This window comes from Lynx rufus, unplaced genomic scaffold, assembly GCF_022079265.1.
Source record: "Lynx rufus isolate CCGP_SWC_20201006 ecotype Redwood Valley unplaced genomic scaffold, mLynRuf1.p SCAF_11, whole genome shotgun sequence".
Lineage (NCBI taxonomy): Eukaryota > Metazoa > Chordata > Mammalia > Carnivora > Felidae > Lynx > Lynx rufus.
Window position 1 is genome coordinate 43,483,001 of NW_025814825.1, and position 17,667 is coordinate 43,500,667.

General features: G+C 55.7%; 1 protein-coding gene across 1 annotated transcript in view; it reads right to left on the reverse strand.

Moving 5' to 3' along the window:
• Positions 1-2,388: 2,388 nt before the first annotated feature.
• The window catches only part of COL17A1 (collagen type XVII alpha 1 chain), a 45,125-nt gene continuing 29,846 nt past the window's right edge, over positions 2,389-17,667 (reverse strand). Inside the window, exons 31-55 of the mRNA XM_047073411.1 lie at positions 16,855-16,881; positions 15,937-15,972; positions 13,906-13,941; positions 13,575-13,655; positions 12,232-12,267; positions 10,661-10,714; positions 10,482-10,523; positions 10,271-10,324; positions 9,710-9,769; positions 9,349-9,375; positions 9,067-9,099; positions 8,916-8,981; positions 8,558-8,608; positions 7,949-8,074; positions 7,068-7,205; positions 6,515-6,580; positions 6,102-6,203; positions 5,543-5,632; positions 5,331-5,441; positions 4,742-4,888; positions 4,135-4,488; positions 3,438-3,575; positions 3,129-3,191; positions 2,893-2,973; positions 2,389-2,537 (exon numbers count right to left, since the gene is read on the reverse strand). Coding sequence (XP_046929367.1) covers positions 2,485-2,537; positions 2,893-2,973; positions 3,129-3,191; positions 3,438-3,575; positions 4,135-4,488; positions 4,742-4,888; positions 5,331-5,441; positions 5,543-5,632; positions 6,102-6,203; positions 6,515-6,580; positions 7,068-7,205; positions 7,949-8,074; positions 8,558-8,608; positions 8,916-8,981; positions 9,067-9,099; positions 9,349-9,375; positions 9,710-9,769; positions 10,271-10,324; positions 10,482-10,523; positions 10,661-10,714; positions 12,232-12,267; positions 13,575-13,655; positions 13,906-13,941; positions 15,937-15,972; positions 16,855-16,881 — 2,072 coding nt within the window. The 3' untranslated portion in view covers positions 2,389-2,484. The remainder of the gene's footprint in view (positions 2,538-2,892; positions 2,974-3,128; positions 3,192-3,437; positions 3,576-4,134; positions 4,489-4,741; positions 4,889-5,330; positions 5,442-5,542; positions 5,633-6,101; positions 6,204-6,514; positions 6,581-7,067; positions 7,206-7,948; positions 8,075-8,557; positions 8,609-8,915; positions 8,982-9,066; positions 9,100-9,348; positions 9,376-9,709; positions 9,770-10,270; positions 10,325-10,481; positions 10,524-10,660; positions 10,715-12,231; positions 12,268-13,574; positions 13,656-13,905; positions 13,942-15,936; positions 15,973-16,854; positions 16,882-17,667) is intronic.

The window sequence follows — 17,667 nt, forward strand, 5'->3', positions numbered from 1 at the left end:
GCCATACAATCCTAACTCCTTTGTGCTGGGATAAGTTATTGCATTAATTGCAGATAATCTTGTCATCTGTTGCATAGGTGTTCATTTCAAATAATTTATGTTCAGGGAAAACCTTTAGATGCTTTGTAACCTGTCCACATTAATAGTTGTAGATCGAGGTCTGCCTATAAAAATCTCCATGATTAAGAAACGGGAACCCTCTTGCACTGTTGGTGGGAATGCAAATTGGTGCAGCCGTTCTGGAAAGCAGTGTGGAGGTTCCTCAGAAAATTAAAAATAGACCTACCCTATGACCCAGCAATAGCACTGCTAGGAATTTACCCAAGGGATACAGGAGTACTGATGCATAGGGGCACTTGTACCCCAATGTTCATAGCAGCACTCTCAACAATAGCCAAATTATGGAAAGAGCCTAAATGTCCATCAACTGATGAATGGATAAAGAAATTGTGGTTTATATACACAATGGAATACTACGTGGCAATGAGAAAAAATGAAATATGGCCTTTTGTAGCAACGTGGATGGAACTGGAGAGTGTGATGCTAAGTGAAATAAGCCATACAGAGAAAGACAGATACCCTATATTTTCACTCTTATGTGGATCCTGAGAAACTTAACAGAAACCCATGGGGGAGGGGAAGGAAAAAAAAAAAAAAAGAGGTTAGAGTGGGAGAGAGCCAAAGCATAAGAGACTGTTGAAAACTGAGAACTGAGGGTTGATGGGGGGTGGGAGGGAGGGGAGGGTGGGTGATGGGTATTGAGGAGGGCACCTTTTGGGATGAGCACTGGGTGTTGTATGGAAACCAATTTGTCAATAAATTTCATATATAAAAAAAATAAAAAAAATATTCTAGTCTATGAAAAAAAAAATAAAAAAATAAAAATCTCCATGATTAAACAAAATGCCAGAGGCTGTGTTCCAAGTACACCTAGTTTTGTTTTCTTGTGTTTATAGTAGTGTTATTAGCATAGGGCTCACTTTTTTTTTTTTTTTTTTTTACCTTTCTCTCCCCTTTTGTTTCTCTTTTCATCTCTCTCCCCTACTTTTTCATTCTATTTCCTTGCATCTCTTTCTCCCTCTCCCTCTCTTCCCATCTGTTTTTCTCTTCCTCTTTTTATCTCTCTTCCCTCTCTCTCTTGCTTTGTCTCTTTCCTCTTTCCCTTTTTCATTTTTTTTTCATGTTTTTTTTTTAACGTTTATTTATTTTTGAGACCGAGAGAGACAGAGCATGAACAGGGGAGGGGCAGAGAGAGAGGGAGACACAGAATCTGAAACGGGCTCCAGGCTCTGAGCTGTCAGCACAGAGCCCGATGCGGGGCTCGAACTCACGGATCGTGAGATCGTGACCTGAGCTGAAGTCGGCCGCTTAACCGACTGAGCCACCCAGGCGCCCCTTTCCCTTTTTCATTTTTATTCCCTCTCTTTCTTTCCTGTTCTTTCTTGTCTCTATTTCCCTCTTTGTCTCCCCACCTGGCCCCCAGTTTTTCTCTCCCCATTTCTCTTCCCTGCTTTGTCTCCCTCTCTCCCCAACCGCGTATCACCACCTTCCCTCTTCCCTTCTCTTTTTCATTCTGTTCCTTTCTCTCACTTTGATTAGATGGATCACAGTAAACATGATATTTAGAAAAACTCTTTAATTGGAAATTTTGTATCTGAAATGACTTTTCATCTAACAGACCACATACATATTTTAGGTACTGAAAAGTGCTTAAAAACCAACCATGCCCAGTGCCCCATGCCATTTCCCATGTGCAGAACAGAATGACATCTTTCCTAGCATCGAGTTTCCTATTTTCCCTCCTTCCCCGCTGCCCTTCTCCTCCCCCTTACTGTGATCAAGTTCAGTAGAACCCATCTCTAAAGGCCAGCATGGTGCCGCGGAAACCACAGCTACAATCAATCAGACGATCTAAGCAAGTGGGAACGAGGTCTGTGGCCAGAAAGGACTATTAGAAACCCTGTCACCATCTTCAGCGGAAGTGAGTTTCTTAATTTTTTCAGTTACAAGAGTTGCTTCTTAGCCAAGTCTTTTCTATGACTAGAGAATGCGAAATGAACGGAGGAAGGAGCAGACGGTGCAGCCTTGCAGTGACAGAACCAGAACACTCCCCATTCCCGTCTTCCCTTTTCTGGTCATTCTCAGGCAAAGCTCAAGGACTTCTGAGCCCGCAAGTATGCACCTGGCTTTCCTGGGTTGCAGCTACATCTAAGAGCTAAGGAAACCAAGGAGCTCAGGTTGAGCCAGTAGCCAGTCTCGCTCGCCAGCGGAGTGGGTTCAGGTTGGGGGCCTTTGGATACTATATCTATATAGAGAGATGTAGATCTATATAGAGACTGTTCCAGACTAAAACAGGGGTTCTATTTGGCTGTGCTGGCTCGGTAGGAAGTGAGCCTCCAGCTTCTGCCCTCTGGAGAGAGTTTGACAGGAGCGTCATAAGCCATTGCATGAACTGGTGCCAGGGGCTGTTCCGCCAAGGGGAGCTCACGGCTTGATGGCGATGCTTCTCTTTCTCCGCCTGCCATAGACTTGGTCACCTAGAAGTTAGAGGAGGAAGTTAAACCTCCTGTGGCCTGTGGGCCTTTAGGTCAGCCAATTATAGCGACTGTTACAACTGCAGAATGGGCTTGTGAGATAAAGTCGCTTGTAAGACTCAGTTTCTTGACATGGTTTACCCTATTTCATCAGAGCGGTCCTCTTGTTCTCCACACATGGGCAGTCTTTCTCCCTAGCGGCTCATTGCACTGCCATGCCAACGGTGGTTGGGGTAGCATCTGCCTTCAGTAATTGGCATTCGCCTTCAGTTTTCAGGGTTGCCCCGGAACAAATCCCCTACTTCTCTGAGCATCAGCCAGCCTCCCAGCCCTGCCTGAACTGGCAGCCACGGCTTACCTCTGTCTCCTTTCTCTCCCTTGTGCCCTTGAGGGCCGGGTGGCCCAGGCCGACCTGGTGGTCCTGCAGGGCCCCTCTCACCTGGGAGGACAGAGCGGGGTGTGCTCAGTCAAGTGGGAGCGCAGGACCCGGAGGAGCCACACGGGTCCCTGGATAGCACTGTCAAGGGGTGGCTTCCCAGCCAGAGTGGGTGGTCACAACGGGATCCCGGTAGCTGTCTCCCTGCCACCACTTACCTTTGGGTCCTGGGGTGCCCACCTCTCCTTTCTGCCCTGGGGGACCTGGAATGGTTCCATAAGCTGCGGGGAGACAAGAGTGGTCTCAGACAAGAGGTCACCCTGGAGTTTGGGAGGTAAAGGGCTTTGTTCAGAGAAGCACAGAAGGGAGAGGTACAGCTGGGACCCACAAGAAGAAAACGGACTTAAGAGTTTATCAGATTTTCAGCCTTTCAAGTGTTAATAACTGAAGTTTTTCAGGAGACTTTCTCCCACTTGAGACCAGGCCGCAAGGTAAGTGTTGGGAAAGCGATCACAGGCTGCCCTTACTTCGGAAAAAGTCCATGAGGTCCTCGGTCACATTGCTGTAGGCAGAGAAGACCTTGCTGATGCCGGGGGGACCCTGCGGCCCTGGCCGGCCTGGTGGGCCCTGGATGGTGTAGGCCATCCCCTGCAGCAGACCCTGACCTGTGAAGCAACAGATTGTGGGCACAGGAAGCAGGGTCTCTCAGCCCCTCTTTGCAGGACAAAAGCCCTCGGGTTGCTGAACTCCCGTGCCGTTAACCTAGATGAGGCAGCAGCAAGGGAGAAACCCTGCTGGCTTCCTGTGTCCCTCCCTGCGGACTGGCCTTTCCTCAGAGGCTTTCTGGCGGCAGAGCTGTGCTGGTAGCTACCGGGAGAAAGGACTTCTTAACCAACCTCCCCTCCCCCCCCCACCAGTAACCATCGTCATCATCAAAACTTCTGACAAGACCAGGTAGCAGGAGTAGCAAAAGTCCAAAGACCAACACGCCCTATTCCCGGCCACACTGATCCCGTTCTGACTGGGGCTTCTGAACTAAGCTGGCTGAGAGAACTCGCCCTGGACCACCTGCCTTCTGTCCCCCCACCGCCATCTGATGCCCGAAGTGCCGTCCCCGTAGCCTGGGTGCTCCGTAAATGAGAGGGGGAGTTTCTGGAGCTTGAAATTCAAGCTGCACAAGGGCTCCCACCCAACCTCCCGGCTGCGCTAAGGGTCATGACTTACGCTGCAAGCTCTCAGACACCCGAACAGCCAGCTCGTTGTAGTCCAGACTTCCGGCAAAGCCAGCCCCGAATGGTCCACCTTCGCCACCATACGTGCCACCTTCTGCCCCGTAGCCTCGGCCCCGGCCCATGTCCATACCAAAGGCCCCCCCTTCACCCAGGGAGCCTCCGCTGGCTCCTCCTACGCCCATGGAAGAGCTGTAGGAGGTGTCCCGACTGACTGACGAGCTGTGAGAGGAGGAGCCGCTGCTCCGACTGTAGGAGCCGTCCATGGACACCAGGCGGCTGTCCCCCGGTGGCCCTTGTGGCCCTGGAGGGCCCGGTGGGCCCACAATGAAGCTGCGTACATCCGGGCCTGTGGGGAGGAGGCCACGTTAGGTGGGGCTCAGGTTTGGGGGTGAGAGAAAGGGAGTCTTGAGGCCTCTCCCAGGGTCTCACGGCCCCAAAGCAGAAGGCAAATGCCAAGGCACTTGCACGGGAGCAGGCGTGCCGGCTGGGAAGAAGCTGGGCTCTCCTCGCTGGAGCTCACACATTTGGCCTCCCGGTGCCTTCCAAGCACCAGCTGCCCTCTCACAGGGAGGAGCAAGTTCTGGAAAAGGGGCACCTACTGGTGAGGTAGCTGATCAGTTCGCTCCGGAAGCTGTCGCTGTTTTCGGCGGCATAAGTTGCCAGGGCTCCGGAGACACCTGGGGGCCCTCGAGGGCCTGGGGGACCAGGAGGGCCTGGGGGGCCAGGGATAGATGACAGGCCGGCAGCTGGAGGGGAAGTCAGAGAGAGGTCAGGGATTGCCCTGCTGGCGCACTGAATTCCCAGCCTGCGCTCAGGGGTGCGGTTCCTGGGAAGGAGGGGGGTAGGGGAGGAGGGGATACTGGGAGCCCAGCTCCTGCCATCACTCCAGAGCCACTGCTCTGCCTGCCCTCACTCGGCCCAAATCCTGTCCCTTCCCCTGCGCCCTCCTGCCACATGATCATGCACTGCTTGTGAACTTCTCTAAGGGCTGCACTTGGGATCACCGTCTCTCCCACCAGTCCCCCCGTCACGGCTGAAAGCACCTCAAAAGCAAGCGTGTTCCTCTCCAGGCTCAGCCCGGTGTGTGCATCGGGAGGACTGCGTTTAACTCTCCATGGCTGCCCTTGCTAAACCATGGGGGCCCCGGAGGCCAGGCTCTGGTCCCCTGCTCTCCTCCCTGAGCCTTACTGTGCAGGTAAGAGGAGAGGTCCTCCACGCTGATGCTGGACCACGCATTGCCTGGGATCCCTGGGGGCCCAGGGGGACCTGGGGGCCCAACGATGCCTCTGTATTCAGACCCTGAGACAGCAAAGGAGCACGGAGTCAGTGGAGGGGCCTGGGCCAAGGCCTCTGCCTTCCACCCCAGGCCACGTGGACCAGTGGCCCCTGTCCAGCCTTACCTTGGAGCAAGGAGAGGAGTTCCTCATAGGATGTTCCTGGCAAGCCGGGAGGCCCCGGGGGGCCAGGAAGCCCAATGCTGATTCCAGAGCCTGAGGAACAAAAGCCCAAGTTGTGATGGATTCTGATCAGACAGGGCAAAGCAGGGGGAAATGCCTTGTCAGAGAGGAAGCCAGACACAGGAGTGATTTGGACAGAAGTGGGATCCCAGCAGGGGAAGAGGGGCAGCAGGAAGAAACAGGCCGAAAGAGGAACTCAGACTACAGTTGCCATCGACACTGAGAAGCTAGGGCCGTAGGTCCTGGGACGAGTGCAGGTCAGCGTGCAGGGGTGTGTCGGAGGTTTGCATGGGCACAAGTGGGGTGTGTGCAAACTGCCTGTGGGACGGCATCCCAGATACTCCTGGCTTCCCGGGCCAGGCTCGGGGCCTGCTCTTTCCCACAGACCAGGCCCTCTGGACTTGGTCTCTGGACTCTGGACACAGCTCAGCGCCCACCTCCTCCCTGGACCACCCCACTGACCGCCTGCCACAGGGGACAAGCCGGAAGGGTGGGCACTCACTGGACATGTAGCTGAGGATACGAGTGCTCAGTTCGGTGTAGTCCAGAGACTGCAGGGACCAATCCGTCAGGTACTGCCGCAGGGACTGTCTCACATCCTCCCCTGGAAGGACAGGCTGCGCTGGTGTGGGCCCCACCCCGGGCTCCTGCACACCCACAGGCTGGCCCTGAGCTGTGGGTTCTCAGTCCCCCGGGAAGCGGCAAGCCTGCAGGTCCCCAACAAGGCACCCACGCGGTTACCCGGCACTGGGGACCCTGAGACTTGCGGCCCCCTCCCCAGTCAGTGCTGACCCACGGAGGCTCAGAGGCTGGGAGCGAGGAGGAGCAGCACTCTGCCAGCAGCTCTCTCAGCGCTCAGGTGGGAGCGAGCTGGGCCGCAGAGCTCCCGCCCTCCTGCCCGGGGCGGCCACTCACGCTGCAGGGCCGCCAGGATGTCCGCAGAGGAGATGGAGGCCGAGGAGCTGATGCCGGCCCCCGAGGCTGTCGGGAAGGAAACCTCAGGTTACCTGCTTCCTAGCAAAACCGAAGCAACACCCTCGTTGCTCCAGAACCCCGAAGACCCGGCCAGCTAGCTGTTCCGTTTGGGGAAAATGAACGAACGGCGGCATTAGGAGGCTGTTGTGAATGCACGCAAAAGTCAACAGTGGGGCTGTGTTTGTGTTCGTTCGGTAAGAAATGTGGTTTGTTTTCCAGAGTAGGCTTTAGCCTCACTCCTCCCAGATCCTGCCAGTCTCGAACCCTCTTCACATACTCAGGACACCTCTGTCAACCGCAAGAAGGCTTGCTACACGTGGCTGTGCACGTGGCCTCTGTTCTCAAAGCCGGATCCCAGTGGCAGACAGCCCCGAGTTCCGAACTGAACTTCACATCCCGAAGGGCGAAGCAAACAGCAAAGTAAGCGAGGAGGCTCTGGAGCAAAGTGACCACGGGAGGAGGGGGGTCATTGTGGGGGTGGGGACAGGCTTACTCTGTAAGTAGCTCCCGACACGGCTTGCCAGCTCCGAGTAGTCGAAAGTCTCTCCGGCAATGGTGGTGACAGGCCCTGGGGGACCAGGTGGGCCTGGGGGACCCTGAACTCCAGACAGGTAAGACCTAATGCTGTCGCCTGCCGACAAAGAAAGCAAAGTCGTGCCTGTCCCCAAGAGGGCGTGACCTCCCCCCAGAGACGGCCGGAAGCACCTCATCCCATCCATGGCCCAAGGTGGGGCCAGCAGGGAGCCTAGACTCTTGGTTACAGAGAAAAGTTGAGGCCAAGGCCTGTGCTGGATTAGATGCTTCTTGAAGACTGAGGACCGACGAGGCTCCAGTCGGCCGCCATTTGACAAAGTCTGTACGCACATTCTTAGAAATCACACCCAGACGTGCAGCGGGAGTATGGGATGGGGGGTGCACACTTGTGTGAAAGTGTGTGTGTGGCTGTGTTCCCATGGATGAGTGTGTGGGTGAGGACGCACCTGTGTGGGCTGCCATGAGAAGGTGGGTGTTGAGGGAGTCCATGGTCATGTGGTCCTGGCTCCCGGGGTGGGTTTCTGACCTAGGCCTGGCCCACAGGCTGCTGTATCCCGCCGTGCGTGCACACACACGCGCACGCACACAGGCAAGCACACACACGTGTGCACACACAAGCACATCTCTTTGGTAGCCTCCTGGCTCCCACCCACTCCCAGAGCCTCCCCCGCCTCGCCGCACTGGTATGGGCAATGGGATATGTCAGGTCTATTCACCTGGGGGGGAGGAGACCAGAGGCTTCCCGAAATAGCCAGGCTCCACAGAGCACTGGAGACGCCCGGCCGAGCAGACACGTCGGCACACGCACCCACACAAACTCACTCAGATCCCGGGACTCACTCTGCATGTACTCAGCGATGTACTGCTGGACCTCCCGGCCCGAGCTGCTGATAGAGCCTGGAGGCCCCGGCGGGCCCGGCGGGCCTGGCGGACCCGGCACGAACATGGTGCCCGACGACGATCCCCCTGTAGGAGGGAAAGCCTTCCGAGTCTGCCAGGAAAAGCCCACCTTAGGATCAAAGAAGGGCCCAGACACAGCTTCCACAGCACGAGGAGGGAGAAATAGATGGTGGCAAAGAGAAGGAAAGGAGGAGGGGAGTGCCTATAAGCAGCCACTGTCTGGAAAGGGCACAGAGTTGGGATTTCGCTGGACTGGACCCTCCCTTCAGCACCCAACTTCAGCAACTCAGCCCCAGAGGCCCCCTCAACTCCAAACGCCCCTAGCTCCCAGGTCTGTCCTGTTCTCCATCATTCGGCATCACCAGCCACCTTCACTGTACTGTCCTTCCCTCCCATCTCCACCAACCTGTAACCTCCTTAAAGGCAGTGCAGAGGCCCTAGCACATGGAGACGCGACCTGATCAGCACTGAATCATGGGTGTGGGAGGCGGACAGGTGAATGAATCAGTGTCCTTGCTTGAGGAAGGGGAGAAGACCTTTGGTTCTTACCTTGAGAGAGACCACCAGGAATGCCAGGAGCCCCTGGGATACCAGGATCGCCTAGAATCCAACACAAGAAGACCTGTTTGTATCACCTCCTCTAGGAAGCCTTCCCTGGTTGGGCCCAACCAAGTTGATCAGCATGTGACTCAACAACTGTCCCAGGTCTCTCAGTCTTATTTCTGCAATGCTACCACAAGCCCCCTTCAGGCAGAGACTGGACTCACGTCCTCATCCCTCTCTCCGTCCAGCCGCTCCTTCCTCCCAAGCCTTTAACACCAGTGAGTACTCGCTGCCTTCTATTCACACTCTGCGGGCCATCCTTGCTCTCACGCCCCCTGCCTTCTTGGCTGCTCCCCTCACTGACCTTTGTCACCCTTGGGTCCCCGAGGGCCAGGCGGTCCCTGCAGGTTGAGTCCAAGAGAGCTGGAGCCTGGGAACCAACAACACAGTACAGTCACCCAGAGCTGAGGGGCTCTGGACAGAGCCAGCAGCGGGGGTGGGGGCTCAGCACTTACCTGAGGCTGAGAACCCTGGGAGGCCTTGCTCGCCTGAGGGACACACCCGAGGGGGGACCGTCAGTGGCGCGCTCCTCCCTAGGCCCAGCCCAACGCCACCTCCCTCCCGAGCCTCCCCAGCCCTTACACACGCACACATTCCCAACCCTTCCCAGAGACACCCACTCAGATCTACCCTCACTCATTTGTATCAGACTCATTCATGGGAAGCTCAAGGCTTGGAAGGTCAGCCTTGGCCACCTCACCCCACCCCACATTTTGTTTGATGTCAGCTCTACTGACCTTGGTGTCCTCGAGGGCCTGGGGGGCCTGATGGAAGGAGGCAGACACAGTTGTGAGATGCATACCTACCAGGTGCTATGGCTGCAAGGGGCCCGGAGGGGAAGAGATGGGGCTCCTGCCGGAGTGTGGGGTCGAGCCACGGCCATGGCCACGGGTGCCAGCAGGCCAGCACAGTGGTGGGGAGTCTTTCTGGAGCTTCTAGCCACTGTGCCTCCCGCCATGCTCCAGACCGCCAGGTTCCTCCCAGGGTACGGCAGGAGGATGCACAGATGGCCCGGGTGACCCAGCCTCGTCCAGACTCTCCTGGCCACCCCGAGCAAGCAGGGGCACACGGGCTTCTGTGCCCCAAGACGCTACTCACCTTGGTCTCCCTTGGGGCCCGGGGGCCCAGGGGGGCCTGGGGGGCCAGAGAAGAAGGTCTCTGCAGAGGAAAGAAGGACTTCTGAGTGTCATTCACTTCAGCTCTGCGTCACGGCACAGGGCCCTCCGGGACCCCCTCTGCTAGGGGTGCTCCTCGCTCACAGGCGGGACAGGGCAGAGCTGCCATCAAATGCCCTGATGGCCAAGTACTTCTGAGTGGTATTTGTAAGGGAGCAGCTGCTAGCATGGAGCCTGGCATCCTGCGGGTGCTCAATTGGTATGTGGCAGATGGGTGGGTCGATGGATGGGTGGATAGTGGGAAGGTTGGACCGAAGGATAAAGGAAATAACAAATGGTGGATGGATAAATAGATGGGTGGGTGGGTGGATCTTCCACAAGGGACAAGTTTTCCCGTTCTACGGAGTCTATGCAAACACACCCTGGTGACAGGGCTGAAGGAGGAACATGGTGAGTCTGTCAGGAAGACCGCAAGCCTGTGACCACGGCGTGTCCCGGAGCTAGGGCTGGGGTGGAGAGCGAGGGGACTGGACTCTAACATTACCTGAGTTGGTCAGGAAAGATCCTGGTGGGCCTGGTGGGCCTGGCAGGCCTTCCCCTAATAGGAGAACCACCAAGACTTAGTAAAGCCAAGCTATGGGCCATGAACCCTCTGCCCAGGAGAAGTGGCCAGGCAGCCCTTTCCTGAGAGCCAGCCCAGAAGAGGCCGTGGGCGCCATGGTCTCGTATCTCTCACCAGGGAGCTCAGCTCTCACCTGCTGGGCCTCGGGGTCCTGGTGGGCCTGGAATGGAAGGTCCTGCAGAAAAGAGTGAGCAAGAGGCAATGCTGAACTCAGGGAGCTGATCCTGCCCCTGTGATCAGGACCCCGGCTTCCTCACTAAGTGCCCTGTCCCCCACGATTCCCCACCTTCCAGTGATCCCTGAGATGCTCACCTGGAGGCCCAGGTGGGCCAGGTGGGCCGGGGGGACCCCGTAAATCAAGACCTTCTGTGGAGAGAAAAAAAACCAGAAATAAGCAAAAGCTCTCATGAAGCTGTTCCCCACCAGCCCTCATTAGGCTCATCAGCGCCAGGCGCCCGGGCTACACCCACACCCCAGAGGCCAGCTCTGCGTCACGGCACAGGGCCCTCCGGGACCCCCTCTGCTAGGGGTGCTCCTCGCTCACAGGCGGGGCAGGGCAGAGCTGCCATCAAATGCCCTGATGGCCAAGTACGTGGCTTTGTGTCAGCCCGAGTTCACAATCCTGCTCTGCTACTTCTGGCTGGTGACCGGGCAAGCTCTTGACTTCTTTCGGCCTCAGCTCACTCTTCTCTAAACCGGAAGTCTAAGACCTATGTCCCAGGAGCACCGTGAAGTCCCAGGGAGGTCCCAGGACAGAATGTCTAGCACACGGCAGTTGCTGGGCCACGGCTGGCTGCTGCCTTTGCCATCAGGTGTCTAAGTGGGAGACCCAGCGGCATGTCTGCTTGGGCTCCTTAATGGACTCTGGAAACAGAAGAACCCAGAAGTCACCCTCCCAGGCCGGGGCTGTAGCTGAGAACCCGTGGACCCTCGTCATTGCTCCCTGTGGGGGAGGCAGTTCTCTTGCCAGTCATTCTCCCAGCGCCCAGCTCCCTTCAGAGGCCCCACTTGACCCCGGTCCTCCGAGAATCCCAAGAACCTCTCCGACAGCTGCCCCATCCCTATGACTCACCCCCCCAGGGCCGACAAAAGGCCTGCTGTTCCTTGGAGGCTGGCATGGCCTTTCAGAGGAACCAGTCACCCTTGCTCACATGAGGGCTCAGGATGACTCACTGGTCCAGCTGCTACAGGCCCCAAATGTGCTGCCATCTGTCCCGCTCCCGCCTCAGTGTCACCTCGCCCCAGAGAACATGGGGGCACTCACGGGCAGAGAGGACCTCAGAGATGGAGCTGCTGCTGCCCATGAACGATTCACCGGCAAGTCCTCGCTCCCCGCGGGGGCCTGTGTAAAAGACACGAGTTCAGGGGGGCTCCACCTGCAGCAACCCCTCTTCCTTCCCCATGCTTTCTTCTATAGGGCTTGGGAGGGTCCTGGTGGGTGGGGCGGGGTGGGGCGGAGTGCCAGGAGTGGGCGGGGTCTGGAGCATCAGGAGTGAACATTCCTGTTTGCAGGCCCAACAGCCCAGGGGAAACTGGACCATTTTTTCCTAAGGCTGTTTTCTGGTGTTTGGATAAATCACTGGAAAGTAGCACAATTATCAGGATCTGGGCACAAGAGCCTCGATGCCTATGAAATAGCCAAGCTTGACCCTGACCAGCTTGCCACAGAGCCCCAAACCCCTGTCCAGAGGACCGCTATCTTCTCAGAAACCCAAGAAGAAGGGCCCTGCAAGGCCCTTGATGAAGCAGCGGATCACCCCGTGACCTCTCTTCCAAAATGCAGGTCTCCCACTTTAAGGCGGGGTCCCAAGTCCAGCCGGGAAAGGAAGCCTCCCCCCCCCCCCCCCCCGAGCCCAGAGTCCTGTGCTTCAGGACTGACGTACCTTGCTGTCCAGGGAGACCAGCTGGGCCCACGGGACCTAGAGATGGAGTTGGGAAGAAAAGGCTTTACCACATCTCTAGGGTCACAGTTCTAGAAGGAACTGAAAAAAGGGCATGTCCAAACACACCTAGCTTGCTTACTTGAGAGCAATAAGCAATTTGAGACCAGACCTGTGGTCCATCCCATGAGAATCATGAGAATTCCTCTGCCAAAACCCGGGCTCTGGGACAGACAGAGCTGCCCTCTCTGTTCCCAGTGTTTAAGAAACTTCTCAGCGCCCCCGTATTCTCCCTCTTACTGGAGCTTAGCAGAAGGGAAGGCTGATCCGTACTTGTGTTGGTTGTGCTAAATCACCTACTGCGTTTACACATGTTTTAAATTAAAAAAAAAAAAAACACAGATAAGGGCATGTGGCTGGCTCAGTCAGAGAAGAGCATGAGACTCTCGATGTCTCAGGGTCGTGAGTTCAAGTCTTACGTTGGGTGTCGAGATTAAATTAAAAAATTTAAAAAAATAGATATAACAAAATCACAGGTATTTTGGAAAAATATAAAAAAGTATCACCTATAATCCTTTAACCTGTAAACATCTCATTTCCTTACAGCATGTTTTCTTTCTTTTTTTTTTTTTTTTAATGTTTATTCTTGAGAGAGAGAGTGAGAGCAAGGGAGGGGCTGAGAAAGAGGAGACACAGAATCCAAAGCAGGCTCCAGGCTCTGAGCTGTCAGCACAGAGCCCAACGCGGGGCTCGAGCCCACAAACCGTGAGATCATGACCTGAACCGAAGTCAGACACTTAATGGACTGAGCCACCCAGGCGCCCCCCCCCAGCATGTTTTATTTTCATCTTGTAAAAGTACAGTTGAACCTCAGAGCCACACTACTGAGTATCCTGTACTTTTAAAAACCAGGATGATCTTCTAGGCTCTAAGTCTTTGTGATTTGTAGGGATGTCACCGTGGTTGGACAATGTGGAGATAGTTTCTCCAAACAGATTCCTAGTAATTTTGTTGCCCTTGATGCATTTTACTCAATTGTTTTCCAAAGGGAAATCAACTGAAGTCACACCCAGGCTCCAGAGGCAGAACCACCTGGGCCCAATCCTGATTCTGCTACTTCTTCGCCCAGTGGCCTTAGGCGAGTCATTTACCCGCTGAACCTCCAAGGGTGCTGTGGGGCTTGGTGAAGGGTGCCTGCAGGGTGCTTGGTTGCTCGCTGGGGTGGGATGAGGGCTTGCTAGGCTGGGTGGAGGGGGCTCCCTACTCTTCCTGGGGTTCCTCCCTGGGGTTCAGGATTTGAGCAAACACCAAATGCAACCAAACGGCAAAGCAAGAAAGCAACTGACCTGGGGCACCCGGAGGTCCTGGTGGTCCCATGGCTCCAGGAGGGCCCGGGGGCCCTGGGACAGTGATCGTCGATGACCCCTCTGGAAACAGAAGACACATGGAACAGGGACCCTCACTCTTCTTGCTTAGAGGTGCTGGGACCCAGGCCATACTGTGGGCGGGTCAGGCTAGCGCCTCCTGCTGTCATTACCTCTGACCAGAGAGCCCTTCCCTGCCTGCCCTCCAAAGCCCAGACGAGTGCTGCTTGGAGGGCGCTAAGGCAGAGACAGGGAGGATGTCCAGGACATGGGAGAAAGTCACAGGAAGAAGACCCCTCCTGGGCCTGCTTACCTGAGGTCACAATTCTGCCTGGAGATCCAGGTTCACCTGGGAGGGGAGGAAAAGGAAAACAGTCATTCCCAGGTTCAGCTGGTGGCTCCATAAATCACTTCCAAGGCTACTGATGGAGTTTGAGAGCCACTCCTGTGGCTCCAACCTGTGGGCTAAAGGCATTTTAATGAGCTGAAGGGGAGCACACAGGATGCATTAAGCACCAGTCTCTCTGCCAGGGACCCTGAGGCCACATCAGGCTTCCTGGTCCACATTAGCTTTAGGAAAAGCCAGCACTCTGCAGAGGAGTGTCCTTGGAGGATGTGGGAATCTGCCTCTCTGCAAGGCCAGAAGGAGGCTGACCTACAGTCAGCCACGCTCCCACACTGGGCCTCTCGGGCTCTTGCTGGGATTTGCCTTAGATGGAAAACTCCCAAGAGGTCAAAGGACAGAGGCAGTAAGTCTGAGGGGTAGAGCCTGGTCTCCAGAGTGCCCCTCAGGATGCCAGTTCCAGGTCTGTAATGGGGGTTGTGCAGAGTCGAGGGAGGGTGTGAGTTACACAAAGTTTGGCAGGTTTCTCTTCTGCCCGAGTCTGAGAGGGTCGAAAATGCAAATGTGGGTGGAGGACTTCCAACAAGGGGATTTCAGGCTCACACTTCCCCAAACTTTACAGACCACTGGATGCTGCCTCCATGAAGCATCTCTTGGGACTGTAAATGCACAGACTCTGGGGAACTGAGTGAGCAGAGTGGAGGACAGAAAAGCCCTCCCCCGGGGATTCCTCGGGGGCCTCTTCCATAATTTCCCATGGTCTGTGGGCAATTCCATCACTCACACACTGAGGGAGAGTACGAACCTCCTTGGAGGAAGTAGAGGGTGGTCTCTGCTTGCTATGGGCCAGTCCCTGGGGTCAAGGCCAAGAGGAGAAAGCACTGGTGTTTGGCCTGTGTTCCACCACAATCCAGTGTTGGGTGAAATGTCCACCTCTTGTGCACACTGCCCAGGGAGGGTCTACAATCCCTCTTGGACAAGAAGTCACAGGCCCTCGGGAAAGACAGGGTGTCTGGTTTCCCCAAACCTAGTGGTCTCTTACTAAAGGTGCAGTCAATCCATGAGCAGATCTATGGACCCAGAGGTATGTCTGCCAGGGAGGCAGGAACTCAGTTGTGATTATTTTGGAATTACATTTATTTATCCCAGAAGAACTCCCTGGCCCAGTTAGTCACTGGAAATAGTTTCGAGAAAGTAGTAATTTTATTCCTAGGGTCTCCCCAAGATGATAGTGACTGCTCAAGACAGCACAGCTCCGCAGGATGTCAGGACTTGGGAATGTGGAGTCACAGGGATGGGTGGAGAAAGACTGTTTATCCCTGGACTGGCTCAGGGTTGGTATCTAATGGTTACAGAACTGGACATTGGCAGAGGAGAACAGGAGGAGAGCATCTCCCTGCATGTAGGGTTAGCGTGCTGGCCCTGGGCAGACCCCTCCCCTGAAGAAGACTTTCCCTCTTAGGACTCAGGCTTTGCCCTCTAAGGGCCATCTGAGGTACTCCTCCCTGCCTGCATCAAAGCCTCCTGAGAAAAGGACGTGGGGCCCCAGCCACACTGAGGCCCCAGTGAATGGAAAGGATGAAGGTGGTCCCTATTCCAGGGAAGGGTCATGCTAGGTGTGGGGGTGGGGGACCAATCCTGAGCCAGGGAGACAGAGAACAGATGGGGACATTTTAGAGGAGATGGAAAGGCTTTGAGGGGCCGCATACTTCCAGATCCTCCTCCAGCAATGGCCTGGAGACATCTGGTACCAGGGAGGGCTCAGGACTCTGGGGTCAGGAGGTGTGGGGGGAGCAGGCTGGAGGGAGGGTGTGAGGATTCAGGACTAGAGATCCAAACAAATCCCTGGTTCCCTAGCTTCCCGGCTTTCTGCTAAAGCCACTAGATGCCACTGTTGATCCAGGCTCTGGCCAGAGAGGGGCTCCCTCCTGCCAGCCTCTCCCCTCCTGCAAAAAAATGGCTAGTGAAAAGAAAGAACATCTGCTTTGGAAAATCACTTACCTTTGGCTCCTGGTCGGCCGGGGGTTCCAGGAAGTCCTGATGTGATTAAAAACAAGTCAGTCCAGGTGATTAAGGCCAGGAGATTCCAGACCCCTCTGGTAGTAACTGTGCTCTGTCACTGGGCACAGCCTTAAGCGCTGCTGAAACATGGCTCTGCCTTCTGCTTTAGCCTGGGGGCCCCTCGGAGGAGCCCCTTGCTCTGAGCCCTCCCCCCCTCTCTGCGAAATGGAGTGACCGCTGGGCTTGAGGACATGGGCTCAGCTTTGGGGGATCCCAGGGAGTCTGGATTATGAGCCTCTTATAGCCTGCCACTCAGCCATGGTCCCCTCCCTCTGCGGCTGGTGGTGGGCCAAGCTCTACCAGGAGCGCGTGAAGGAGGTCCCTGTGCACTCAGCTTTTGTGGGGAGATCTGCTGCTTGGTGTCATTTTACATCTTTGCCTAATTTCTTTTAGGAGTTGGGGCTGGGCATGGTGACAATCTCTCAAACCCAAATGTCAACACCAGTGCAATCATAGGACAGACTCTGACACTGAAGCTGTCCCAGAGACACTGGGCCTCACATGAGGTGCGCTCCCCTCTCCTGCCCCACCATTGCGGAGACCAGGCCTCTGGGAGCCCAGCAGGGCTCCTGTGCCTGAAGCCTCGTCTCCCGGGGTCCTGCACCAGTGACTGGGCAGACAGAATCGGTACATGATTTGGCCTGGTTTCTCCAGAATGGCTTTCTAGATTGTTCTCTGTATTTTTCCTTCCTAATATGTTTCTTATGACTCACAGTGAAAGAACCTGAACTAGTTTTTTCCAGGGGAGTGCAGGGAGGAGAGGAAACTCTTAAGGTGACTGGAAAGGCATTTGCGGAAAGCTGGAAGCAGGAGGCTGGGCAGGTGGCATCTGGAGGTGGGAAGGGCCTGATGACTCACCCTGAGGTCCCTGAGGTCCTGTGAGACCTGCGGAAAAGAGAACACATGAGAGAGATTGAGAGAGAGAGACATGAAGGGCTGAGGAGCCACACCCTCGGCTGCGGGAGGACAAACTCAGGACGCTCCCCACACTGGACAAAGAGCTGTTCTTTGGGCTTTGCAAGGAAGTGACCACTGCTCCATCAGGCAATGGTTCTTAGCCTGCTTGGAGTCCTAGACTCTTTGGCATCTGAGAGCGATGAACCCAGAAAGCTCATACAGTCATGGATCCCCAATGCTGCCCCCCAAATCCCCTCCCTTGGTGCTCCCCACCTGTGCACCCACCAACGGAGCCGGGAGGCACCCCTGTTCCAGCAGCCCCTTGTCGAATGCTGCCTTGCCTCACAGCTCTCTGGCTTGCTTTGGTCTGACCCTCCCGTAGCCTTGTGGCTCTGGCTCCTGCTGGGCCTTCAGGTGGAAACCCTAACAGTGGGCTCTCTACTCAGACTGGTGTTGATGAGTGTCCAGGTATGGCCAGAGAGGAGGAGGGTGGAGGGGACGGGCTCAGAGGAGCAAGGCACGGAAATGGCCTTAAACTGCATTTTTTAAGAGATTCCTTGCTCCTTTCTAGAACTCCCAGCTTTCTGTTAATCTCTGCTAATTAACCGTGAACCTCTCTCTTCCAAGTTGCCAGAGTTGGTGACCCAGTGGTGTCAGAACCCAGTCACTGAACACAGCACCAGCCAGCTGGTGTGGCCACTCCCTGCTGAAATGCTGGAGGAAAATGCGCTAAGGCACACACATTCACATGTACACGCACACACAGGCCGTAGC